At 42.2% G+C, this 27,838-nt stretch overlaps 1 protein-coding gene across 1 annotated transcript; it reads left to right on the top strand.

Annotated features, from left to right (window-relative positions):
- The first annotated feature begins 1,723 nt into the window (after positions 1 to 1,723).
- NARS1 (asparaginyl-tRNA synthetase 1) lies at positions 1,724 to 27,838 on the top strand. The gene is made up of 15 exons (XM_048850455.2): positions 1,724 to 1,899; positions 6,350 to 6,432; positions 6,720 to 6,785; positions 6,903 to 6,995; positions 7,660 to 7,749; positions 9,206 to 9,284; positions 10,152 to 10,222; positions 12,032 to 12,118; positions 14,961 to 15,182; positions 15,355 to 15,554; positions 18,210 to 18,345; positions 21,333 to 21,446; positions 24,164 to 24,295; positions 25,385 to 25,516; positions 26,243 to 27,838. Exons 1-15 carry the CDS (start codon positions 1,770 to 1,772, stop codon positions 26,372 to 26,374), a joined length of 1,767 nt encoding a protein of 588 aa, XP_048706412.2. The 5' UTR covers positions 1,724 to 1,769; the 3' UTR covers positions 26,375 to 27,838.

The following is a 27,838-nucleotide window of genomic DNA, read 5'->3' as shown; positions in this document are numbered from 1 at the left end:
CGGAGAGCGGAGGCTGTTGGCCAGGTGCTCAGCTCTGAAGGCAGTGCCCTGCAAGCAGCAGCGCAGAAGTAAGGGTAGCAGTACACTAGGGTAGGGCCCTAGTTATATATAACAAATTGTATATTTTAGTGGTACTATAGAATGGGTGACACAGCTTAGCAAGAAACTAAGATTCAAATTCTGTTCCTAGTGTGGACATAATGTCTATTATGGAGTAGTACTCGGATTACCTCCAATATCTGCAACCTGTTCTTGTATCTTAGTATGTATTCATGCACAGGATGATGTAAGGTCAGTGCCTGATCCTGATTTTATTGAAGTCACTCTAAATCCATTCAGAAACTGGTGAAGAATGCAGGATCCTGCTTTATTAAATAGAATGCATAACTGTGAGCACACCTCAAAATGGCTCCATGATGTGCACCAGTTTGTTTTTTTTAAAATATATTCTAAGTTCCCTAGTAATGGGAATTCACTTGTGTTTGATCCTGTAAACACTTATTATCCTGCTGTCCTGAATATCTGAATCCATCACTACTATTCACTATCTGAATAAGGAGGGTGGAATTTGGTACGTTATAGTGTGCATCTCTGACCAAATGTGTAAACTCTAGTCAGGGGTGGGAAATGTTTTGTGTTGTACTACTTTATCATTTTGAGATGCTAAATGTAATAGGAACAGTGTTAATATACTCTACCCTAAAAGGATTTCTATTTTCTCTGCTGCAGCATATACCTCAGTTCGTAATAAGTTTTCAGTACCATACAAGTGGCCAGCAATGCAGTCCTTCAGTTGCTCTGCAGTGCAGCTTCTGCCTTACATGCACAAGCATGGGATGATGGGCTTCTTATGCAGCATGACTGTAATAAACGTTTCATGGCAAAAATGAGAAGATACAGCTCAGAATAAAATTAAAAGCCACAAACAGGGTTGCATTAGTAAGATTAAAACAAAATACAGTGGGAAGCAGGAAAGTAACAGCAGAGGTGAATGTACAGGGGCTCCTATGATTAGTTAAAGGTCTGTCAACCTCTCTGGAACCAAGCTGCTTTTTATTATTTCCTCATTAAGCTGTTTTGTCATGTGCAATTATTTATTACGGGTGGGATGCTAACCCTGTTCAGCATCTGTGTCTGTAAAACAACCCCGCACTCAGTGCTATCCATAACCCTTAGGGCAGCAGATGGGTCTGGGCTACTTTACGAGTCACCCAGCTCCTCTCCGGCGCACTTTCAGCAGCGGTGGCTGCGACTCTCCGCGCCAAGGTGCGCGCTCTCTCCCCCCACAAGCCCGGCTGGTGGGAACTGGGCCCCGGCCTGCTCCCCGCAGGCGCCGATCCGCTCCGGCCCAGCGCCTGGCACCCGCCGGCGTCGGGGCGTTCCGAGGCTTCGCATTCCGCGCGCCCCGGGCCCCGCCAGCCCGGCTGAGATCCCCCTGCCCGCCTGGGCTGCCCAGCGCCCCCAGCCGTGTCCGGTTTTGCACTCAGCCAGATTTCCAGCAGCTGAAGCACCGCGCCTCCCGGCACCCAACAGGTCCCTCCAAGGCGGAAACCGGGCCCCTGGCTCAGCCGCAAGGAGGAGCCTCTCTCCCGGCGCCGGGGACAAGTGCAGGGGCGCAGCCCTGGCTCCAACCCCGCAGCCGCAGCGAGCGACCAATCCCGCCGCGGCGCACCCGGGCCCTATCGGGGCCGGCCCCGCTGCCGGGCCAATGAGCTCCCCGCGCCGGGGCGGGGCTGCGGCGAGGCGAGGCGAGGCCCGGCCGCAGACTGATGCAATCCGGTCGCCGGAGCGCTGGGGAGCCGCCTGCTGCACCAGCCGCTGCCGGGCCGGGCGCGTGGGGAGTCTCCGCTGCCGCCATGTCCGCGCTGCTCAGCCAGGAGGCGGGCGAGCTGGCCCTCGGTGAGTCCCCGCGGGGCGTGGGGCAGCACGGGGAGGCCCTGGCCCGGCGCCCCCGGCCCGGCCCGGCTCTGGGGCCCGCCCTAGTGCCTGGCCCGGCTGAGCAGCTCCGCGCCGCGAAGGACACGTTGCTCTAGAGTCGGTGTTCGTGGTAGGCGCGCTCTGGTCCCTCGCCTGGGGAGGTGCTTGGCCTGCCCAGGCCCCTCGTCAAAAGGGCAAATCCCCTCGTGGGTCAGTCAGTGGTGAAAACACGGCCACCAAAGAGTAGGAGTAAAGGGTCGGTTTTCATCGTGGAGAGAGGTCAGTAGCGGGGTTCCCCCGGCCAGGGACCGGTGCTACCTAGTCCACATATTCGTTAGCGATCGGGGGGGGGGAGGGATAACGGGTGAGGTGGCAGTTTGCAGATGATGTAAAATTAATCGAGATAGTTAAGTCCAAAGTCTTTAAAACAAAGGCAAGGAAGTATTTCTTCACATAATGCACAGTCAACACGATGAACTCGTTGCCAGGGGATGGTGTGAAGGCCAAAAGTGTAAATCTGGTTTTGGTTTTGTGTTTTCTTTTTAAAGAGAAGTTCATGGAGGATGAGTACATCAATGGCTATTAGCCAAGATGGGCACGGATGTAACCCCGTACTCTGGTTGTCCCTAAACCTCTGACTGCCAGAAGCTGGGCTTGGATGGCAGGGGATGGATCACTCAGAACTACAGATGATTTAGCAATCCCTTGTATGTTTACAGAATCATAGAAGGTTATGGTTGGAAGGGACCTCAGGAGGTCATCTAGTCCAGCCCCCTGCTCAAAGCAGGACCAATCACCAATTTTTGCTCCAGATCCCTAAATGACCCCCTCAAGGATTGAACTCACTGTTGACTTCCTCTGTAGCATCTGGCACTGTCAGCTGTTAGAAGACAGGATAATGTGTTAGATGGACCATTGGACTGACCTAGTGTGGCAGTTCTTATGAGGTGGCTGAAAGGTCCCGTCACAGCCTGCTGCTGGGCAAGAGGCAGTGCTGTTGGAGGCTTGTGTATGCTAAAGAAGTGGGCACTGACCAGTGTTGGGTTGAGAGAGCTGCACCCATTTCCTAGTGTGTCTTCCCACTACTCCATCAGTGTCCTGATGCAGGAAAGGAGCTGTGCTAGACACCATCAGAAAGGCAGTATGTGATGTGTAAGGGATTAAATCAATTCCAATAGGCAGCATGGACAGTCTTTTTCCTTGGCTGCCATGAGGCAGTTCAGTGCTGGTTTGTTTTTTTTTAATTTGATCAATTACTTCCCCTATGGAAGTATGAGTCACTGTTGTATCATTGCAACTAAAAAGTTTGTCCTCCAAACATGCTCAGTTAATTTTTTACAACGTTTTAAGACACACTGTATCCCAAATGCTTTATTGTAATAAAAACTAAACATTCATCCCCTTTAAAACAAACAAAAAGGGGACTTCGATTTGAGTGACATGCTGGTTATCTTATGCTAAAACTTCGGTGGAATTTCTCAATGTTATAGGTGACAATTTCTTAACTCAAAGCCAACCTGGGGGGATTCTATATTAGACCTTGTGTTAGGGGCTTATTCCTTCACCCGCATACTTCCCTGTTCCTTCTCGCATGAACAGAGAGCAACAATACCCAAAGTCCAGAAGGTGGAAACAATTTTGATGTTTATTGGGGTGAACTTCCAGCAAGCATGATTCCAGTTTCCTTCCTTGGTGTCCCCCTTCCCAGCTCTGACACCACAGAGCCTTACCTGTGTCCCTGTTCCCATTCCCCCTTTAGCAAAACATGATTCCAATTTTCCCCCCCACTTACTGAGTGACTGCAGACTACATAGTAAAACTTGAGTTCTGCTTAGCTATACTTTAACCAATCATTTTCCTGAAATTTAACGAGCCAATCCTAACGTACTATAACATGATTATTTAACCAATTATATCCCACACCTTAATTAGTTTACACCCAGCAAAATTAATTATACAGCAGACAAAGAAATAATCACAGAACCAGACAGAGATTATACTGACAAACAATAGGGAAAATGGAGACCACAGTGATAGAACAACACAGAAATGAGGATTTCACATCCCAGCTATTGATAAGTGAGTTCTTGCCAGACAGGATGCTATCAAACTAAGTTTCCTTTTACATTTTCTAGGCACTTCCCTTTCTCTGGAGGCGATAGGCCATTATCAGGACAGGATTGTATTCCTAACAGCCCAATAGCACCTTATTTCAATGTGACTAGTTTGGAATATGAGGATGTGACCGTTCACTTCCCAGCTTATGGCTGCCTCTGCTGCTTAGCCAGAGGCCTTAGCCTAAGAACAAGGCCTCAGACTGTCACAGTAAGAGAAGTCTCTTACGCCGGCAGACATTGATTTTGATTCTTTCTTTTATACCTCTATAACTAGCTAAAGTAATAAGAATACACCTAAATTCTTAGAGTATAGGCCTTTGCAGACAGGCCTGAATATCTATATCCTAACACCTTGTTCTAATAGATAAAGAGGAACTGATCACAGAACTAAAAGTTAATGGTAGCTTAGGTACAAGTGATTGTGACTTGATCACATTTATAATGTGCAAGCAGAATAAAGTCTAGACAAGTAATATATATACTTGGTGCTTTCATAGGGCCAATTTCACAAAGCTGAAATCAATAATGAGTCAAATCATCTGGGAGGAATAATTTAATTGAAAAATGTGAATGATAATTGGGAATCATTTCAGAACACTTTCGTAGATGCCCTGAAAAGCCACAGTTCCACAGCTGAGGAAGAAGGCTGTGTTGATTAAAAAAACAACCTGGTTCAGAGTGGAAGAGAAGGCAGCTGTAAAATAAATAAATAAGATAAAATAAAATAAAATGGAATAAAGGGGAAGTTAATAGTAATGACTATAAATCAGCAGTTAGGAATTGTAGACAATTGATAAGGGAAGCCAGGGGACACAAGGAGAAATTTATGGCAAGAAGGAGTTTTTAAAATATATTATGAACAAAAAGAATCCTGACAACTGTATTGGTCCATTGCTAGCTGGAATTCTCAAAATAACACAGAAGAGACAGAAATGTTAAATATTTGTTTTTTATTTGAATTTAAGAATTGCCATAATAGGTCAGACCAAAGGCCATCTAGCCCAGTATCATGTCCTCCAACAGTGACCAATGCCAAGTGCCCAAGAGGGAATGAACAGAACAAGTAATCATCAAATGATGCATCCCTTGTCGCCCCTTCTCAGCTTCCGGCAAACAGAGGCTAGAGACACCATCTCTGCCCATCTAGTTCTTTTTTGAACCTTGTTATAATCTTGGCCTTCAAAACATCCTCTGGCAAAGAGTTCCACAGGTTGACTATGCGTTGGATGCAGAAATACTTCCTTTTGTTTGTTTTAAACCTGCTGCCTATTAATTTAATTTGGTGACCCCTAGTTCTTGTGTTATGAAAAGGAGTAAATAACACTTCCTTATTTACTTTCTCCACACCAGTCATGATTTTATGAACCTCTATCATATCCCCCCTTAGTCATCTCTTTTCTGAGCTGAAAAGTCTCAATCTTATTAATCTCTCTCTGTGTTAAGTTGCTTGTAGTCTTAACTACATATGTGCTGGTTACTCTGCAAAGACACCACTATTGAGTTAATAAGAACATAGGAATTGCCATGCTGGATCAGATCTAAGATCTGTCTGGCCTAGTATCCTGTCTCTGACAGTGGTCTGCTTCAGAGGAAGGTGTAAGAAACCTCAATAGGAGGATGGGGTTGCTAATCTATATCTACACTACAGAGTAAGCCGGGGGTTTGAACTACAGCTCAAGCCTTGCCCCCCCCCCCCCCCTTCATCTACACACAAATTGCACTAACCCTTGGCTTGGTCCCAGGACCCCACAGGTGTGGAGGGTCCGAGCCTGAGTCAAGCCAGGACCCAGGGTTCAAGCCCTGTTGCTTTGCAGTGTAGATGCTGTTCCAAAAGTATTCTTCAGGCTGACTTTCTTTGTCCTCTGTCAGTGGTTTGGTGGACAGTCAAGTTTTCCCACACTGCATCACACACAAAGGGCCGTTGCTGCCACATTTTGGGAGGGTGCTAGGAAGTCTGAAGATGTGGGCAGTTGGACTCAGGCCTGCCTAATGCAGTGAAGACCCTGGAGCCCCAGGTAGGAACCAGGGTTCACCAGTTCCTAACTTGGGGTCACAAATGAGTGTTGACACTCAAGCTCTAGGTTAACAAACCCAGGGTCTGGGAACTTACATTGCAGTGCAGACATGCCCTAACAGTTAGAGATTCTCGTGAGACCTGAAGCATGAGGCTTAATGTCTCTCCAAAAACATGTCTTCATTAATTATGGTGATGCTGAATATTCTTGATAGCTATATAAATATCCAATCCCTTTTAAAATCTTGCCAAGTCTTGTGCTTGCTTTAAAATACCTATATATGCTGCTCCTATATTACAGGAGAGATGTACGTTTCTGAACGTGAGGGCTGCGATTCTACTGGCGATGGAACAGAGAAGAAGCCTTTCAAAACGGCTCTGAAGGTATCTGCAGAAAACACACACAGTCTATTTCAAGTCATGTTGTTTCAATTCAGGACAAACAGCCAATTATTTAGGGAAATATTGTAAACTAGTGGTGGACCAGATTTGATCTGAATGGATTTTTAAGCAGCTGTTCTCTTTAAACGTAAATCATATATATCTTAACATCTGGTCATCATTGATGTGTTTTGTAAACGTAGAATGTCCACCATATTATCTCATTGACAGTCTGGCTTCAGTATTCTTATGATAAAACTGACTTTGCACTTTTTTTTTTCCCCTTTAAGGCTTTGATGACAGCGGGAAAGGAACCATTTCCTACTATTTATGTGGACTCGCAAAAAGAAAATGAGGTGATGTAATTTAAATGGATATTTCTAATTAAATGAGGTATTAAGGTTCCTATTTTTCAAGACACAAATAACTTCTTTCTCTTCCCCTCCTCCCCATATCTCACCGGATTCATCTAGAGATGGGATGCTATTTCTAAGTCACAAATGAAGAATGTCAAAAAAACATGGCAGAGAGAACAAATGAAGAATGAAGCTAGGGAGAAGAAAGAGGTGAGTTATGAATACTGCCAAGTCAGCTCATTTAGAAATTAAAAATAAAAAAATCCATCTTAGTTCTCCTGAAAATCACATATGCTAATCTTGCGTGTGCTGATATAGCGGTGGATGAAGGCTGTAGCAGGCAAAGTGATCAGTAGTGCACTAGTCAGAACTACAGCCTTTAAGCCCACCGCTTGTGTGCCCAGATAGTTTAATTTTGCCAGAGAAGGGCAGAGAAAGTTAAATGTAATTGGCCCTATTCTATCCTTGGATATATGGTTTGACTCCCATTGATTTTACTGTATATGTTAGTTACTTGTTTTCACTTCATCAAGACAAGCAAATGGTCTGCGTCAGGGCTGGGATGAGTTTCTATAAATTTTGGATGTGAATGTGGATGTCTCTAAACTACTCCAACCTTCTCTAAACCAGGTTAAGAGCACTTCTAGGAAGTGTTTCATGTCCTGGGGATCGCACCCATGTATCTTAGGGCAGATTTTTGACATATTGTAGCAGTGCTGAGATTGTATGTAAGCATTCATCTTTAGAGATGTACATTACAGTTACGTACTGCTGTCCGTGGAGAGTGATACTGGAATAAATAACCTGATTGTAGTTATTGTTAACACCAATACATGACCAATACGTCATTTATGGAAAAACTTCTTATAATTAGGCAGAAGACATTTTGCGACGAGAGAAGAACCTGGAGGAAGCTAAGAAAATTACCATCAAGAATGATCCCAGTCTTCCAGAGCCTAAATGCGTGAGTGAAATCTAATGGATAAGAAGCCCCTGTAATAATCTCTTACTTATATTTATAAACAGCATGATTCTGAGGTGTGCTCTGCATCATCACCAGCTGTTGAAGACTACGATACTGTTCTTTCCTTGAGATTTTATTCTCTCTGGTCATTAGCATATCCTCATATGTTTCATCTCCCTCATGCACCTCACAGTTCGCTGAGCCTGCTTGACTTTAATTTTGGATTCTCCCAGTACATAGGCACCAAAGGAAAAGAGCCAGGCTGTACTTCTGTTTGAAACAGCCTAATAAGTTTTTGTTGGTTTTTATAATTGCTAAAAAGACACTTGTTTAAAATCTGCCCCCAACAGAAGAGCTTTTGCCATGATGGAGGAAATATTGCTGATTTGAAAAACATACATACTGAATTAATATCCAATATGTATAGGCCCAAGTTCTACTTAATTACATTCGTACAGCGACACTGAAGTCAGTGAAGTTTGGCAAGTCTAAATCAGAGAGGAATTGGGAAGCAAAACATAAACATTCTGCCAGATCACAATCTTGAAGACACTTCTTACAGCATGTGTGAAAGAATTTTGCTTTGAGATTTCCACTCCAACATAAGCAAACAGTGTGCACAGTTGTACCAAAGTCAATCTCTTGTCTCTCCCTGACCAATGCACTGACACAATTCCAAGTTGCAGATGGCTGGGGCTTTAAAATCTGTTAACCGATAACTAGATAAGTCTCTCTCTCTGAAGAGCAACACTAGCCTGCCAGTTGGAGAGTCAGCCTGACCACATGAGTGCCTCAACAGTGACTTTGCAATGGGATTCAATCAGTACCAAAATAAAATGCATCAGAAAGTGCCAGTTACCTAAAATTCTAATTCATTATCCTCTCTCTCATTTTGACTTCTAACTGAACTCCTATTTTACTGAGTAGTTTTTAAAATTAGTGCAGAAAAGGCTCTTCAGACCTCCCGGTGAAGGAAAGCTGTATGTTCAAGGTCTTTTGCGCAGATTGATGTGGCAGTTTGGTATATATTCAAGTATAAGTAATATCTGAGAGGCGCACTTTTGCGTGTGCTGACTGTTGTTGTATTCAAATAAGATGTAAAACCAAATTCCTGATCACTTGTGGTCATTAAAGTTCCCACTTTGCTATCTGACAAAGTAGGACTGTTAAGCAGAATGTAATAACCTAACATGAAATTTGGTTACGACATCAGAGGTGCTTGAACACAAGCCTTTCTATTTTTAACTTGGTAGGATATTCTTCCCTTGGTGCCCTAAACTGTCGTGCAGTATTGATGGGTGCTGTTCAATCCCTGTTGTGTTCTACCACGGATGTCTGTGCATTTCAATGGTTAGAAGAAGCTGTTTCTGGGGGCATATCCCGTATGCCCATGAAGCTGTGGAAATGAATGGCACTGTCTAAATGTCAGTTTATGATTTTAATCCATGCTTTACAGGTGAAGATTCGTGCTTTAGAGGCACACAGAGGACAACGAGTGAAGGTTTTTGGCTGGGTCCACCGGTTACGTAGACAAGGTAAATAGCTACCCCTTAAAAGTAATTGAGTCAATGCAAAGAGGAGGAACAAGTAGTAGTAATCCAAGGTGTAGAGTATAATAGGCCGCATTCTGGCTCACCTTGCTCATGCTAGAAAAGCTGGGAGGTGTGTGAAAAATGAACAGCTTCTGTAGCACCTGGTAAAGCTGTCCGTCCTAATCCTGGATCCACTAATGCTTCATAGATGTCCTCTGTCAGGTATCCTAGAAGGATTGAACTTGATGTGACCTGGGGATCGGGGTGTGATGCTGGCTGTCCTGTCTTAACAGCAATTCCTATTGCATGGCATGCTGTGCAATCTGTTTCTTCCCAGAAGGAAAAACTTGAACAAGAGGGCTTTCTTTAGTTGTGGATGGGAGGGACTACATCATTTCCCACACAATAGCTGTAATTTGGGCCTTTATATTCAGCACCTGTATATAGCACCTCTGTATGGCCAGTCCAAAGGGCCTGGCCCTGAGAACATCCAATACTCCTTGTCAAATTATTGGAAGTAAAATCCTGACCCTATTGATATCGATGGGAGTTTTGCCATTAACTTCAGTGGAGCCAGGATTTTGACCTGGCAGATTTGGATGCCTCACACCTCCTAGGATTAGGTTCTACATATGACTTCATCTTTCATTATCTTCTGGTGTAAAAAACACAGTTGTGTGGAAAGGGTTTTATCATCCAACAAATGGTTTAATGTGTAGTTCTGGTATTTATTAGTGATCATGAGCAACCCTTAACAGACAAACCCTGAAAACAAACTGCCTTGGTAACGTTTGCTGGGTGTGGGCCTGTTGAACTGAATAAAGTAATAGTTTTGTCTGACGAGTCTGGGTTTTTGTTTTTGTTAACTAGGAAAAAATTTGATGTTCCTCGTGTTAAGGGATGGCACAGGATTTCTGCAGTGTGTCCTGTCAGATGAACTGGTGAGTTGCAGGGTTTTATTCATCCGAGAGTGCTAAAGGAATTGGCAGCTGTGATTGTAGAGCCATTGGCCATTATCTTTGAAAACTCGTGGCGAACGGGGGAAGTCCCTGATGACTGGAAAAAGGCTAATGTAGTGCCAATCTTTAAAAAAGGGAAGGAGGAGGATCCTGGGAACTACAGGCCAGTAAGCCTCACCTCAGTCCCCGGAAAAATCATGGAGCAGGTCCTCAAGGAATCTATCCTGAAGCACTTACACGAGAGGAAAGTGATCAGAACAGTCAGCATGGATTCACCAAGGGAAGGTCATGCCTGACTAATCTAATCGCCTTCTATGATGAGATTACTGGTTCTGTGGATGAAGGGAAAGCAGTGGATGTACTGTTTCTTGACTTTAGCAAAGCTTTTGACATGGTCTCCCACAGTATTCTTGTCAGCAAGTTAAAAAAGTATAGATTGGATGAATGCACTATAAGGTGGGTAGAAAGTTGGCTCCTATTGTCGGGCTCAACGGGTAGTGATCAATGGCTCCATATCTAGTTGGCAGCCGGTGTCAAGTGGAGTGCCCCAAGGGTCGGTCCTGGGGCCGGTATTGTTCAATATCTTCATAAATGATCTGGAGGATGGTGTGGATTGCACTCTCAGCAAATTTGCGGATGATACTAAACTAGGAGGAGTGATAGATACGGTGGCAGGTAGGGATAGGATACAGAGGGACCTAGACAAATTGGAGGATTGGGCCAAAAGAAATCTGATGAGGTTCAACAAGGACAAGTGCAGGGTCCTGCACTTAGGACGGAAGAATCCAATGCACTGCTACAGACTAGGGACCGAATGGCTAGGCAGCAGTTCTGCGGAAAAGGACCTAGGGGTGACAGTGGACAAGAAGCTCGATATGAGTCAACAGTGTGCCCTTGTTGCCAAGAAGGCCAAGTGGCATTTTGGGATGTATAAGGGGCATAGCCAGCAGATCGAGGGACGTGATCGTTCCCCTCTATTCGACACTGGTGAGGCCTCATCTGGAGTACTGTGTCCAGTTTTGGGCCCCACACTACAAGAAGGATGTGGATAAATTGGAGAGAGTCCAGCGAAGGGCAACAAAAATGATTAGGGGTCTGGAACACATGACTTATGAGGAGAGGCTGAGGGAACTGGGATTGTTTAGTCTGCAGAAGAGAAGAATGAGGGGGGATTTGATAGCTGCTTTCAACTACCTGAGAGGTGGTTCCAAAGAGGATGGTTCCAGACTATTCTCAGTGGTAGAAGATGACAGGACAAGGAGTAATGGTCTCAAGTTGCAGTGGGGGAGGTTTAGGTTGGATATTAGGAAAAACTTTTTCACTAGGAGGGTGGTGAAACACTGGAATGCATTACCTAGGAAGGTGGTAGAATCTCCTTCCTTAGAAGTTTTTAAGGTCAGGCTTGACAAAGCCCTGGCTGGGATGATTTAATTGGGGATTGGTCCTGCTTTGAGCAGGGGGTTGGACTAGATGACGACCTGAGGTCCCTTCCAACCCTGATATTCTATGATTTTGTTCTGCAGTGCAAAAGAGAAACGATCAATACCGAGTGTTATTTCTTTTATATGCCCCACTTGAAAGCTTGACTTAAACTTTTCATAAAGGTTTAATGAATTAAACCATAGTATGGTTAAGGGGTCTCTCTTTCTCACTCATACCACTGGAGTTTTTCTTTTTCACAGAATGAGTTAACGATGGGATTATGAACCTTCTTTCTTTATCTCTGGACCCTTGTAGAATTTGTACTCTAGCTGTAAATTAAAATATCTTTGTCTGTCTCTTTTTCTATAGTGCCAGTGTTACAATGGAGTGATCCTCTCTACAGAGAGCAGTGTGGCGGTGTATGGTACATTAAACCTTGTTCCTGAAGGCAAGCAGGTGAGGGAGTTAGTTGCGGCTGTGAGTTTGCTTTTTTCCCCACCACTCCCTACCCACCCATCACTCAGTCAGATGGTACAATATGGCCCTTTTTGGGAGGGGCAGGGAAGGTGGAGGGAGCAGGGGGAAAGAACTTCTTAATTGATTTCAATGGGGGTTGCTGCTCAAAAATTGGCTGCATGATATGGCAGAGAGAGAGTGTGTGTGTGTGTGTGTGTGCATGGATTTGTGCTTGCGTGCGTTCGTTCTAACTGGGTAATATTTCTATTTTATCTTTTAGCTGAAATTGCATTTCCTTAGGGTACTAGTATGGTAGAGTATTGTCTCTAAATATAGACATGGCTTTAGTTTTCCTAAAAAGCAAGATGAATTTTTTTTTTTTAAAGAATTGTTTTAGTGGTAATGTGGTGCTTCTCAACTCTACTCTCTAGCTGAGATTTGTGCTTGTAGGCTCCCCTCTATGCAAGATAACCTGTGGGAGCACGGAGACTTTAATTTGGCCTTTCAAAAAAAAAAATTTGAGGGGGACACAAAACCACGTAGCCTGAAAACTGGCCTTTAACTGTGTTTGTGTTCTTTAATGATGATTTCAGCATCATTTATAACGGCTGGAAATGTATAAAAATACAATAAGGTTGTAGACCAAAAACCATAAGTGTTTATACTTTAGTGCCTTATAATTGATCATGTAAATTTGAGATTGGAACGATTCCATTAACACTTATGAATTCTTTCACATCTGAAGCTAGGGCCATTTCTACAATAAGTAACTTCATAAAGGATACCCATAAAAGGAGTTCAAACTGAAGCTAGGGCTGGGAAATTTTCCAGGAGTTCCTATGGGGAGATAAACTGGATGAGGATGATCCAAAGTTTCAGGATATCCTAAAATATTGTAATGTATAGTAAATATAACTCCCATAAAATGAATTAATAGTAGGACATTTGTTTTCAAATATCTTCTCAGTTGCACTTAGTCTAATTCAGTTATAAAATGTCTTCTGCAGAATAAATATAAATCCATATTGTAAACCAATGCTTGAATATAGTTTCTTGATGTTTGTTGGATTTGCTGGAGGGGAAATTCAGAGAATGAAAAACAAAAGAGAAGGCTATTCTGATAGTGCTCTAAGTAGCTATTAAAGAGCCAACTTTGAAGAAGATTAGGCTGTTCAACTAACCACTAATGTTAAGAAAGAATGGGACAACTTCTGCCTAATTTACACTCCCAGCAACCCCACTGATACTCAGTTTTCTGGGTTCTGCCCTCTGATTCACTGAGTTCCCATAACTATGGCACAGTCTACAGTGAGACTTTCAATTATGTTGTGGGCCCTTCCTGGAGAATAGTTACATATGGGTTTTGTTAGAAAGGTATTAATTTATTCAGAAATTTCATCATACAGTGAAAATGTATTTACTTCTGCACAAACACTTGTGTACATTTTATTGAGTCTAGAAAGTTTGGAAAAGGGGAAAAAGGAAATAGGGCCAAACAAGTCACAATCTGGACTATCTAATCTCTGTTTCACTGAGTTTAGGAGCCATGTTTGAATACAGTTCAGCAAACCTATTTCCAAAATGCACTTGCCAGCCAGTGTGTGAACATGGCCCAACAGTGTTAGACTTGTGTTTTTAAAAACCTGGGCTACAACATGCTGTCTGACAGTATCCACACTGGTGGGCAAAAGAGAGTTAGAAACCTATTAGCTGGAACCGTGTGTTTAAAACAGGTTGTAATCCTCCTTGTCGCTCTGAGATGACAGACTGCATCCATAAGAGAACTTGTCTAAAGAACCCAATCCCAATTGTATTGGAGCTTATAGCTGCTAGTATCAAGTTAAAATTATATTATCAGGTCAGAAATAACTTATTTTAAAAGCACAATAATGTCCTTCCCTTTGTTAGTAATAATACCTAAGAATATTAAACTCTAACTTCTAACTATTTTTTGTACTTTTTGTTTACTATTTATATTCATTAGCTCATTATTACATTATTGTCTCTGTCATTTTGGACAGCGAAAGCCAGATAGAATCAGAAAATGAAATTTTTGCCTTCGCAAATGATATAATGTTTGGGATTATGACATTATAGCATACGCTACTTAAACTCCAAAATGGACAATTTGTTGTTTCCTTTTTCAGCAGTTAGCTAAAATTAGTAATGGGAGTGTTTTCTGCTTTCATATGGGCGTGAAATTCAACGCAATGCAGAAAGCTCAGAAAAGCCCCCACGTCCCATGCAAGCCCTGGGATGAAATTCCTCCATAGTCTATATATGGTGGTCCTTCCACCATCATATGGTCAACTCCCATTGACTTTAGTGAGAGTTACATGTATCCTTCAGCAGGAGGAGACGGGACAAAAATATACAAAGGTCAGAATGCCTTAGATTCCTATCAAGGGTTAACTTGTACACCGCCTCCCAAATGTGGGTATTTTCATGGGAGTGGGGAGAGAAGGAGGGATTTTTCACTGTTTTCACAAGAGTAGCTGTCATTTGGGAACATTAACAAGATACCTCAGACCATGCAAGTTCTGATGATGAAAATCTTTTACACTGAGTAACTTTTTATTAATCAGCAGTAGCACATAATGCCACTGTAGTTAAATCAGTGGATCTCAACCCAGTCTTGGGTTGCAAATCATTTGTCTAAAGGTGGCATTGTTGAATTTACAAAAAATGGCAATTTAAAAGCATTGCCTTTCTCAGTAGACCTTGAACATCTAGGGCCAAAACAGAGCTCTTAGCAACGGAGTAAGTTAGATTATCAAGTTACCATTTTTAGGTGACAGTACCAAACTTCTAATGTGTATGTTGTTTCTTATAAAACCCATAGGCTCCAGGAGGCCATGAGTTGAGTTGTGACTATTGGGAGCTGATTGGTCTGGCTCCAGCTGGAGGGGCTGATAACCTGATCAATGAGGAATCGGATGTTGATGTGCAGCTTAACAACAGGTATATGATGATCCGAGGAGAGAATATGTCCAAAATCTTCAAGGTGCGCTCCATGGTCATACAGTGCTTCAGGGATCACTTCTTTGACAATGGATATTACGAAGTAAGTATAGCTTTCTTTCCTTCTTCAGAGCCTCAGTGAAGCTTTTAGATATACTGTATAGACTTTGATATTGAAGTGAATTACACAAAAATTACTTGTCAATTAGGAGACCACTTTCTGACTGGTTTTATAGACATAATTCTTAACTTAGTAACGAGGTTTTATTTAACAGATCACTCCACCGACACTAGTCCAAACACAGGTTGAAGGAGGCTCCACGCTATTCAAACTGGATTATTTTGGCGAAGAGGCATACTTGACACAGTCATCCCAGCTGTACCTGGAGACCTGCATCCCCGCATTAGGAGACACGTTTTGTATCGCCCAGTCGTACAGAGCTGAGCAGTCCAGGACGCGCAGACACCTGGCAGAGTATGGGAATAGTTGTAGTATAAGTATGCATGTGTTTAGAGAGCAAGGGAGCAGCAATCAGACAGGAACAATAGGACTCTGCGAAAAGGAAGGTAGAGCATTATGTTAATATGCAAGGGGCTGACCAAAGCTACTTTGGAAATGTCCTATTCCCAAGGTAGAGGCAGAGCATTAGAGGAGACTTTCACGCCTCTTCTCCAATTTGTCCAGGTGGAGAATGTCTTTTATTGAGCTTCTGTTGTTGGAGTATGCTGTGGATGCCATTGTGTAACTTGTGAAGGGAATAAGGTTATAAGTAGGGCTGTCAAGCAATTAAAAAAATAATCACAATTGCACTGTTAAATGATGATAAAATACCACTTATTTAAATATTTGTGGATGTTTTCTACATTTACAAATATACTGATTTCAGTTACAACACAGAATACAAAGTGTATAGTGCTCAGTTTATATTTATTTTTGATTAGATATTTACACTGTAAAAAAAAAGATAATTTTCAATTTGCTCATTGCAAGTACTGTAGTGCAATCTTTTTATCATGAAAGTTGAATTTACAAATGTAGAATTGTGTGTAAAAAAACAAAACAAAACAAAAAAAACCCTGCATTCAAAAAGAAAACAATGTAAAACTATAGTGCCTACAAGTCCACTCAGTCCTACTTCTTGTTCAGCTAATCACTTGACAAACAAGTTTGTTTACATTTACAGGAGATAATACTGCCTGCTTCTTGTTTACATTGTCACCTGAAAGTGAGAACAGGTGTTCACATGGCACTGTTGTAGCCAGAGTCACAAGATATTTACGTGCCTAATGCTCTAAAGATGTATATGTCCCTTCATGGCTCAGCCACCATTCCAGAGGACATGCGTCCATGCCGATGACTGGTTCTGCTTGATAATAAGCCAAAGCAGTGCAGACTGCTATAGGTTCATTTTCATCATCTGATCAGATGCCACCAGCAGCGGGTTGATTTTCTTTTTTGGTGTTTTGCATTCTGTAGTTTCCGCATCAGAGAGTTGTTCTTTAAGACTTCTGAAAGCATGCTCCACACCTCGTCCTGCTCAGATTTTGGAAGGCATTTCAGATTCTTACGCCTTGGGTCAAGTGCTGTAGCTGTCTTTAGAAATTTCACATTGGTACCTTCTTTGTGTTTTGTCAAATCTGCAGTGAAAGTGTTCTTAAAATGAACATGTGCTGGGTCATCATCTGAGACTTCTGTAACATGAAATATATGGCAGAATGTGGGTAAAACAGAGCAGGGGACATACAATTCTCCCCAAAGGAGTTCAGTCATAAATTTTAATTAACACATCATTTTTTAACGAGCATCATCAGCATGGAGGCATGTCCTCTGGAATGGTAACAAAAGCATGAAGGGGCATACGAGTGTTTAGCATATCTCGCATGCTAAGTTCCCTCTAAGCTGTGTGGCCGCGCATCTGCCTATTAAGCACCGTGCAGGCGCTCAGGGCTGCAGCAGAGAGATGTCTCTCCTCAAGCCCCAGACCTGCCGTAGTGCCCCTTCTCCAGCCCCAACCCAGCCCATACCTGCTGCGGCTGGGGGACAGGCGCTTGGCCCTGCCGCAGCTGAGGGAGAGGCGTGTCCCTGAAATCCAGGTGCTGCTGCAGGGAGAGAGAGATGGGGGGGATCCTTGCTCCCCACCGTAGCCCCGGGGAGACCCACTGCACCCCAAACCCATCATCCCCGGCCCCACCCTAGAGCCTGCCCCAGCCCTGAGCCTCTCTTCCCTGGCCCCACCCCAGAGCCTTCACCCCCAGCTGGAGCCCTCACCCCCTGCACCCAATGCTCTGCTCCAGCCCTGAGCCTCCTCCCACATTCCAAACCTCTCGGCCCCTCCCTGCCACATGAGTTTTGTTATGTGTACCAATATGGAGGTGATCACATATGTGGGAAAAACTACAGGGAACACTGTTGGCATGTAAATACCTTGCAATTCCAGCTACAAAAGTCTCATGCAAATGCCTGTTCTCGCTTTCTGGTGACATTGTAAATAAGAAGCGGGTAGTGTTATGTCCCATAAATGTGAACAAACTTGTTTCTTTGCAATTGGCTGAACAAGAAATAGGACTGAGTGGACTTGTAGGTTCTAAAGTTTTGCATTGTTTTGGTTTTGAGTGCAGTTATGTAACAAAATCTACATTTGTAAGTTGCACTTTCATGATAAAGAGATTGCACTACAGTACTTTGTGTGAGGTGAATTGAAAAATACTATTTCTTTTATCATTTTTAGAGTGCAAATATTTGTAATAAAAAATAAATATAAACTGAGCACTGTACGCTTTGTATTCTGTGTTGTAATTTAAATCAATATATTTGAAAATGTAGAAAAACATCCAAAATATTTAATAAATTTCAATTGGTATTCTATTGCTTATCAGTGCAATTAAAACTCGATTTATCGTGATTAATTTTTTTGAGTTAATCACGAGAGTTAACTGTGATTAATCGACAGCCCCAGTTATAAGTTAAGTGTAGGGAGGAAGGGGGCAAAATGGCAATTGGGATGAAATCCTCCCTTCTCATAGGGAGATTGTCTTCATTACTCAAGTCCTCTTGCTTCTGCATGGCTGATGAAAGGGGGGGAAGTGTCTTCATTCTCACGACGAATAGTGATGTGACCTTGTTCTTCAGATATACTCACATTGAAGCTGAATGTCCTTTTATGACCTTTGAAGACTTGTTGACCCGTCTGGAGAATTTGGTGTGTGATGTAGTGGATAGAGTTCTGAAATCGTCTGTATCAACCTTCCTATATGACCTAAACCCGGTATGTGGTGGTGTGGCAAGCAGTCCTGAATATTCACTTCTGTTTGGCAAAAAATATGACTTAATGTCCCTCAGAACCTCAGTCTAGCTTCCTTTGGCAGCATATTTGCACAGGGGGTGAACAGAGCACAGTAGTGAGCTCTGATCATTTGTAAGACACTGACATCAAAAAGAGTCCAGCCTCTGCAAGGCTGATACCTACATCATGCACGGATAGGGGTGGTGGTGGTTTATATCTTAAAGTCTCAGGATAAGCTGTTTGAATTCCAGAAGTGCCTAGGAGCCCCATTCATGCATCAGGTAGCCTTTTATTTTGCTTAAAGTGAATTTGATGATGTATTACACCACCATGCATTCTGCTCTGGTTGCTACAGTTTCAGACTCACCAGAGTGAAATTGCATCTGGTGCTTTTCTCAAATTTGGAGACTCTAGAAACACACAAAGTCTTATCTGTACTACAAGTTTTATTAAGCAATAAGTTACAATTACCCATGCATATAGAAATCTGACAAAAACCTATGCAGTAATTATAACTGTAGTCACACTCACATCCTCAAAGATATTCTAGGGTCGAGCGGACCTCTCAATAGATGATCGTTGCTAGAGGGGTGGTTCCTGCTGGGGCTTCCTGTGGGCTCGTCCCTTGGGTCTTTCCACTTTTACCCAACAATGGAACCCTCTTTTATAGAGTAATTCTCACCACACCTAACACATATGCATGAAGATGTCAAACTCTCTTTTCCTTATCTGTACTTCCACACCCCATAAATATGTCCTGTTTTTCATAGGTTGTTCTTAGTTCCTCTTATTCTCATTAGCATCTATGCATACCATGTACTCTGTGGTCAGGACAGTCATTGAAAGATGTTCCAGTCAGGTGTTTTGCGGTCTTGGACAATACATTGCTGTCTATTACAATCCATTTTTTCGTAATATCACCTCTTGGCACATCTTATTCAGTAACCTTACGACCTTGCTGCCACAGGGTTATTCCTATGTCACCCACTCACGTCAAGCGTTCTTAAGGCTATGGCCTAGTATGGCTAAGCTAAAATCTTATAGGTCTCAGCCTGTAGGCCTTGCCTTCCAGCCACGCTTTACTTCTATACCTAATACACACTCGTCACTCCTAAATACTTATCTATCCTATACTTCTTTATAATCCTACCATTTAAATCTATTAAATCTATAAACATTGATTATATATGAAATGGCATATAAATTGACCATAACATCACATAATACAGTGACAAATGGATGATAACCTGAACTAATTGGTTACAGCCAAAACCCCACTATGCTAGGTACTGTACAAACAGAACAAAAAGATTGTTCTGCCCCAATCTAGATATCTGACGAGATACAGGTTGGAGACAGACAGACAGGAAGCATGAGGAAACAGACAATATTAGCCAGTTACTTGTGCGGTTTCTAAGCGGAGACACAGTGCTCTGTAAAGCTGGTTCATACTCCTCATCCTGTCTGCAATGACCCACCTTACTTCATTGTCTTCTTAATTTCCCTCTTATAGCCAGCCAGTCTCCTCTCAGTCACTAGCCAACTCATTCATGCTGTATAGAGACCAGAGCATCTCCAGTTTCCTTGGCTTGTTCTGATAAGCACTGCCTTCCTCCTACTTGTTTAGTCTCTGCTAAACCTGCTCAGGACCTGGGTTTGGGGGAGGTGAGACAGCAAAGGCCAGAGAGTGTGGTCTTCCCTTAAAGAGGTGAATGTAGCAAGTCTGAACTTGCTGCAAGTACAAGTTCTGACCCAGTCCTGTATCCCAGCAGATGGAAACTTTCTCTTGTCATAGTGTCCAGTAGTGCTATCTGCAGTATGCCTTGGAGCTGGTGCTGATGTACCCAATGCATCCATGCACAGAGGGGGCCAATGGCCAGAGTGGTACTGTATCCTGGTTCCTGCAGAGAGCATTCTGTGGGTTCAGAAAGCTGCATGTGGAGAGGGATAGATGCTCTGTGTGCACACACACACTCACCACCCTAGACACCACCAGATATTTACCTAAGTCTCCCATAGAGGCAACTGCATTGCATTAGTGCACACACCATCCAGGTAAGGTCCAAGAGCTGTACAGGGAGCCTCACTGGCACAGCTCTTCTGGGTGGGAGGTGTAAGGGAGACCTAGTGGAGGCGTGAATCAATTATTTTAAAAAATAATTAAACAATCCACTTTATTAAATCAATAACTAAAGTAAGTTTAAAAAAAGCAATTCCTCCATGGTTTGAGTTGTTTCAAACAATGAATGGAGAAATCATACATTTACTATATAAAGAAAAGGAGTACTTGTGGCACCTTAGAGACTAAAATTTATTTGAGCATAAGCTTTCGTGAGCTACAGCTCACTTCATCGGATGCATCCCATGAAGTGAGCTGTAGCTCACGAAAGCTTATGCTCAAATAAATTTTAGTCTCTAAGGTACCACAAGTACTCCTTTTCTTTTTGCAGATACAGACTAACATGGCTGCTACTCTGAAACCTGACCTTTACTATATGTTAGCCCAGAATTGGTTTGTTGCCTCCCATATTCAGACAATTTAAAGCATGGTTCTATTATCAAAGGATTCTTTGTCAAATTTGCTCGGTCTCAAAGTTCTTTCTAAGCATCACAAACTCTTCCTTGGATCTGAAAGCCCAGCTGTATTTATTCTGGCTACAGCATCTTTTCTAGTTTGTTTCAGGGGAAGAATCTTTATTACTAATTTGTCTAAAGCATGAGCTAAAAAATAGTCTGGCTTGCTCTTTTTAAGCCCTTCTGGCTGTGCACTGCTAACAGGTAAGCTTGTGTTGTTCACCAAAGTGAGCAAATAAGACTCTGAACATAGACAGGGAATAGATCTCCTGAGTAGGAAGGTGCTTTTTTTTTATTAAACCTGGCTACTTTCCTAACTCTAACTGCACTGCTAAAAGGAAATGACCTTTCAAACAACACTAATGTTTTCATGTGTATCTAATCTTACATTGCAGAACTTCCAGCCCCCAAAACGCCCTTTCAAACGAATGAACTATACAGATGCCATTACATGGCTAAAGGAACACGATGTGAAGAAGGAAGATGGCACTTACTATGAATTCGGAGAAGTAAGACCCTTTTACCCTCTATTCTTTTGATATATTAAGAGATTGGAGCTCAACTCTGAAAATTTAACATACTTGTGGTTTCTTTCTAAATTTTGTGACTGGATCATAATGCAATAAGTGCAAACAGTGATTTTATAAAGTACCTACTGACTTCTTTTTTTGATATGGCCTGGTCTTCTAGCTGTCTAAAGAGTAATGTTGATCAGTGGAGCCAGGATTTCCTTAAGTCAATGTCTTTGTCCTCCTGAATACTAGGTTTCAGAATCTATTCTCTGGTTTGAAGACGTGTGGAGGGAATGTGGCCTTTAAGATGCTCTGAGCCTGAGGATCCATAGGGAAATCCACATGAGTCTTGGGTGGAGGAGGAAACCAAATGCAGACACACATCCCCTCTGCCTGGCATTCCCTCATGTGTTGTGCTAACATTTTCCTCCCATTGCTGTGTACTACACTCCTGGTAGTGCAGGATAAGTAGAAGGACCGGATTCCACTGGGTTGGAAGGGAGCCTGCCTTGTGGGTAAAAAAAAATAAAATAAAATAAAAATGGCAAAAACACATTATTTAAGATTAAAACTTTTGGTCAAAAATGTTTTAGAAAATTGAGAAATTTGAATAAAATATTTTGGTCAAAAATTTGTATTTAGGGTACACTGAGGAAGAAAAATTTAAAATGTAGGTTAAAAAATTGGATACATTGTATTTTGCTTTTTTTAAAAAAAGTGGTCAAATTTGTATTATTTCAGTCAAAACACCAAGAAATTTGGATCAGGAAAGTTTTGTTATTTTGGTCCCAAAACTTTTTAATCAAAAAGTAGAGAACTTTTGGTGAAAAGGTCCAACCTCCTTCTTCTTGTCTTTTAACTTCCAAACTGTATAGTACCTGTGCTTTTAGTTGTGGGGTATTTTTTCTCCCTCTGCCCGACTCCTCTCTGGATTTAGAGCCCTTGGCACCCTTTTCTGTGCACAGCAAGGGAAACAAAATTACACTTTTGTGACCTTGACATAGTCTAAATCCTCAGAGGGGCTGTGCGTCTGCAGCTCCTGGTGCAATCAGTGAAAGCCCCCGGTGCTCCATCCCTTTTCAGCATCTGGCCCTGAGTTTCTAGTGTCTGGTTTATCTTTACGTTTTGCCACACAATGTGGCATTCTTTATTCATCGCAAATAAGGCTAAAGCTGCCTCTGGTTGGAATTGTCATGTCTTTGGTGCTGTCAGTGCCTGCCTTAACCTAGAATTGAGAGGGAAATCATGTTATATTTTAGATTTCTAATATAACTTCTACATGTATTTAAATCACAGGCAACAATGGAAGTGAACATTGGCCCACACACATGGTTGTTACATTTGTCATTAACTGAAGAAGCATTGCTTGTATCTGTTGGAATTAGACCTGGTTTACACTACAGAGTTAGGTGAACATAAGGTAGTTTACGTCGACCTAATTATGTCGGTCTACGCTACGGCCTTGATTCCGCTGTAAGAGCCCTACTACACCGACATAATTCCCCCTCCATGAAAGGCATCGGGCTTATGTCAGTTAGTTAGGGTGATGCGGTGCTAGAGCCGTGAAATTGATAAGAGAGGCTGTTTTAGGCTTTCTGCTGTGAACCCCGTGTCTGGCACACAGCTTGGGCTGTCACCCCAGGGCGAGTGGGGGGCTCCCGGTTCCCAGCCAGGCTAGTGCTCTTAAGTTGGTGGAAGCACTGCTGGGGAGGATGTGAACCACTGGCAGAAGGAGGGCAGTGTGGACATGAAACACTGCAGCTAACCTAACATAGGTTGACTTAAGTTTGTAGTGTAGATGTGCCCTTAGTTTCTTTCCATCCTGCACCACTTATTGCAATCAAAGGCAACCATTTAGAGAATGGTCATAAAAGGTGGAATTCCAGTCTGGGTGAGTTTAAGCTGAGCTTTGATTTTGATGGAGTTGAGAACCCATGCTGTATAAAATAGATGAAATACTACAAAAAAGGGATATTTCATTGTAGTTGCATTTTATGTTAGATCATGTGAAACATATGTTACCATAGATTTGACTGTATGATACTTAATGATTATTAAATAAAGTTACTTATAGCAAAGGCAGAAAATACTAGCAATCTAACTAGTATTAAACTGTGCCTGTTTTTATTATTAATAGTAAAACTGCTGAATTGATTTTTTAAAAAAAGCAACTACTTCTGGAGTGTATATTGCTAGGTGTCCTTCAACATTCCTTAGTAACTTCAAAGTTAGGAGGGTTTTGATGTAGTGGTACATATAATTGGTCTTTAACTGGTCATTCAAGATATTCATATATGCAATATATAGATCAAAGGAAGTGCTTAAACAGTTCTTAGCAGTGAGACCTAATGCCCATGGAATATGTAGCACACCTGGGTTTCAGGGCCAGATAAAACTAGCTTCTGTATAACAGTAACTGATTATCGGAAAGAACTCCACATTCTTCTCAGTTTCCAGTCTGGGACTGGCTTAGTTTTTCCAAGTGTCTTAGCTGTTATCCTCTGATATGTAGTGAATGTTCTGATGCAAAATAATTTTTTCCTGATTTAACATCTTGGAGTTTGATTAAAATTGCTTCCCCCCACAACCCCTGCCCAAAGCCTTCCTCATGTCTGTGTTGTTATACTGTGTTCTTTGTGCCTGGGAGAAAAGCCTAGTGCTGAACTCAAGCAGTGTCTGGCCATAAATGTTAATAAAATCTTGTTTAACCTCAGGATATCCCAGAAGCTCCTGAGAGACTGATGACAGACACCATTAATGAACCAATCTTGCTGTGTCGATTTCCTGCAGAGATAAAATCCTTCTACATGCAGCGTTGTCCTGAGGATTCCAGGCTTACTGAATCTGTCAGTTTGTATCACACAGTATCCTTAGTTTCTTTCTGGGATTGGGAGGGTGCTTGTGTGTGTGAATGCACATAAAAATATAATAAATGACAGGGTGGGAGAGTCAAGTGGGATAGCTTTCAGTGAAATAATATTTTTGCATGTGTCTGCATGGCTTGTTTGCCTTAAAAAAAGAAATATTGAAGTAACTGTATACCTGCCTTGAAAATAATAAATGTCAGCAGTTGACTAGGGCTTTCGTTTAGTCTGATCACACACACTATATAAAGATAGTATTCAGTCTAATAGTGGGAGGAAAAGAACAGTCTTACGGTTAAAGCACAGGACCAGAAGTCAGGAGAGCTGGGTGCTATTCTTAGCTGTGTATGAGGAAAGATTAAAAAGACAGGGACTTGCTCAGCTCAGAAAAGAGATAACTAAGGGGGGATATGATAGAGGTCTATAAAATCATGAATGGTGGGGAGAAAGTGAATGTCGGAGTGTTATTTATCCCTTCACATAACACAAAAACTAGGGGTCACCCGATGAAAATAATAGGCAGCAGGTTTAAAACAAAGAGAAGAAGGTGCTTCTTTACACAACGCACAGTCATCCTCTGGAACGGGTTGCCATGGGATGCTGTGGAGGCCAAAAGCATCACTGGGTTCAGAAAAGAATGAGAGAACTTCATGGACGATAGATCCATCAATGGCTGTTTGCAAAGATGGTCAGGGACGCAACCCCATGCTCCACGTGTCCCTAAACCCCAGCTTCTGACAGTTGGAAGTAGTGTGACTGGAGATGGTCACTCAAAATTGTCACGTTTTGTTCATTCCCTCTGAAGCTTCTAGCACTGGCCACTGTCTGAGACAGGTTGATCTGACCCAGTAGGGCCATTCTTATGTACTTGGATAAGTCAATCAGCCTCTCTGCTCAAATTCCCCTCCTGTAAAATGAGGCTAATAGGACTTGCCATCCTCCTTAGAATGTGCCTGAGAAGTGCTATCATGCTAACCTTTTAAGCCTATGATTGTTTTGGGGTTGCCCCCCCCCCACATTTCAAGTAGCTTATATGTAATAGTTTGTGACCTCCTGTCTTGTCTGTTTTAGGTTGATGTATTGATGCCCAGTGTTGGTGAGATAGTTGGAGGCTCAATGCGTATCTGGGACAGTGATGAGCTACTAGAGGGTTATAAGCGGGAAGGTATTGACCCAACACCTTACTACTGGTATACAGATCAGGTACGTGAATAGATTTTACTCCCTGCATGTCAAATACAGAAGGTGTGGCTTTTTCAGATCATGCTAAAATGATAGTAAAAATTAATCTGAACCGTTTATTTTAGAGGGATCAGGACTTCTCTACCTTTTGGCCACTTGACCCATTGCATCTTGCAACTGGTTGCTACCTGTGGCAAGGTAGTTTTTAGGCTACTGAAATTGCTTTTGCTTGCTGCAGTGCATAAAGCGTCTATTAGAGCTACCTGCTTAGAGGCTCCAGTGCAGCCTGGAAATGGCTGGGCATGTGAGTGCAATTCCCTTGGAAAGTCTTCTGCCCCTGCTTTGCCTGTTTGAAAGGCAGTAGTTCCCCTTGGCAGCTTCCAAGTATAAAATATTTTTGCAGTCAGTGGACAGAAGAGTAATTTAGTCTATTGGAAAATGAACAGTCCATCAGCAGAGGTTGCGGTGGGAGGGGAATGGGGTGGAGAAGGACAAAATGGCGGGGGGGGGGGGGAAGTGTAGTGTAAAGAGTTGTCTTTCACCTTCCTCTTTCCCACTCCTTTCTTTTCCAGATAATAAATATCAGGAATCAGACTCCCGCTCATTCAATGGGATGAGCCCATTTTAGTTTCCCCATTTATCGTTCAGGATATGAGCCCCCGAGTGTGATATTTATCCCCGTGTAGATGAGTAACAACAGGTTGATGCATTTTTTAAAATATTTCCTCTTTGCATTTTGTTCCATAGCGTAAATATGGCACATGTCCTCATGGTGGGTACGGCTTGGGCTTAGAACGCTTCTTAACATGGATCCTGAACAGGCATCACATCCGTGATGTATGTCTGTACCCACGCTTCGTCCAGCGCTGCAAACCTTAACCACTTCCTCAGGAGAAATTCAACAGAAAATCAAAGCAACTTCTAAAATCCTACGTGTGAGGGGGGGAAAAACAGTACACTATGTCATCCTACAGTCCGTCTAAAGGCAAGAGCTATTCCTCCTTGTTGCTTGAGCCATAAAGAAGTAGTTTTACTAAAACAACTATCTAATGTAGTAGGTAAAATTCTGCTTATTTGGAAGGTAACATCCCTTTAAAAAAAAATCTGCAGAAAAATTGCTGTTTTGTCATTTTAAAAATCTGGTTGGGGCATTGCAGCTTTTAGCTCACAGCATAGTTTTCATATTAGATTGACATTTGAAACATGCAGTGTACAGTACTTAGCATGCAACAATTATTTCTCCTGTGACTTTAACATTCAACCTATATGTATCTTAAAACATTGGGGCATTTGATTTTCTTTTAAAAGAAACTGGGTTTATGTTCTGTCTGCGGTTTGGGGATTGTTTTGGTTAAATTAAAAGGCAGATCATTTAAAGTTACAAATACTATTGTTTATTAATATGAGAGTGTGCAGCAGAAGTTTATAAAGATGGAATTGTGTAAACTGTTAGAAATACGATCTTAGACCATTTTGAGCCCAATCCTTCACTTACCCAAACAAAACTCACTGCAGTCAGTAGGAGTGTAGGATTGCGCGCATCATCCTCACACAAAAAGATCTGCTTTCTTTTGACAGAGTTCATTAATTTGGAAATGATGGCTTCAGTTTTGCAAGGTGCAGAGCACCCTTCTCTGCTTTTGATGTCTGCCAGAGATCAGTGGTCTGCACCTTGCAGAACTGGGCCCTTTACCGGGATCAGCCGTTGTACAGCCTACATGCTGAGATAGAATGAGGTGGATGTATTCTTAGAATGTTGTGTCTGGCTTCTCCTGTACACCTACATGTTTGAGTTCCCTTAATCGGTTGGTCACTGTTTGACACGTAAGAAAACTGAATTTTAAAGACACTGATACAATTTGATAACTTTGAAACTGAAATAGTTTAATTTCAGCATTATATGATTTGGATTAGTGTCCTCTTTAAGAGTATTTTAATCTAAGGAGCATATTTTCATAGGTCAGTAATGTCTTGTCTCCCAGATGGCTCTATACTGACTAAAGTTTGGGTAATGGGCTTAGTGTACTGTTTCTGCTTCTCCTCTATGGATTCCCTCAATGATTGTAATCAAATGTTACTTAATAAGTGTTTTGAGCTGTCAGAATGCATTTTAATCATAAATTAGATAAATTTTACTGGAACAAATAGTAGGTGGATTATTTGAGACCTACTTGGATACCTGCCTTGGGACCTAGTCTGGACTTTTCATCTACACTGTATTTGTAAATTGTTAAACTTCACATTTCTGTAGCAAAACTTTGTTTTTCCTTTTAGAATTTTGCATGTTGCACACACAAATCAGTTCAATCTGCTAGTCAATAAATTTAGCATAACATACAAAAA

Source organism: Caretta caretta, chromosome 5 (assembly GCF_965140235.1).
Source record: "Caretta caretta isolate rCarCar2 chromosome 5, rCarCar1.hap1, whole genome shotgun sequence".
Classification (NCBI taxonomy): Eukaryota; Metazoa; Chordata; order Testudines; family Cheloniidae; genus Caretta; species Caretta caretta.
The sequence above is the reverse complement of the archived record's forward strand: the minus strand, read 5'-3'. Positions and strand labels throughout refer to the sequence as shown.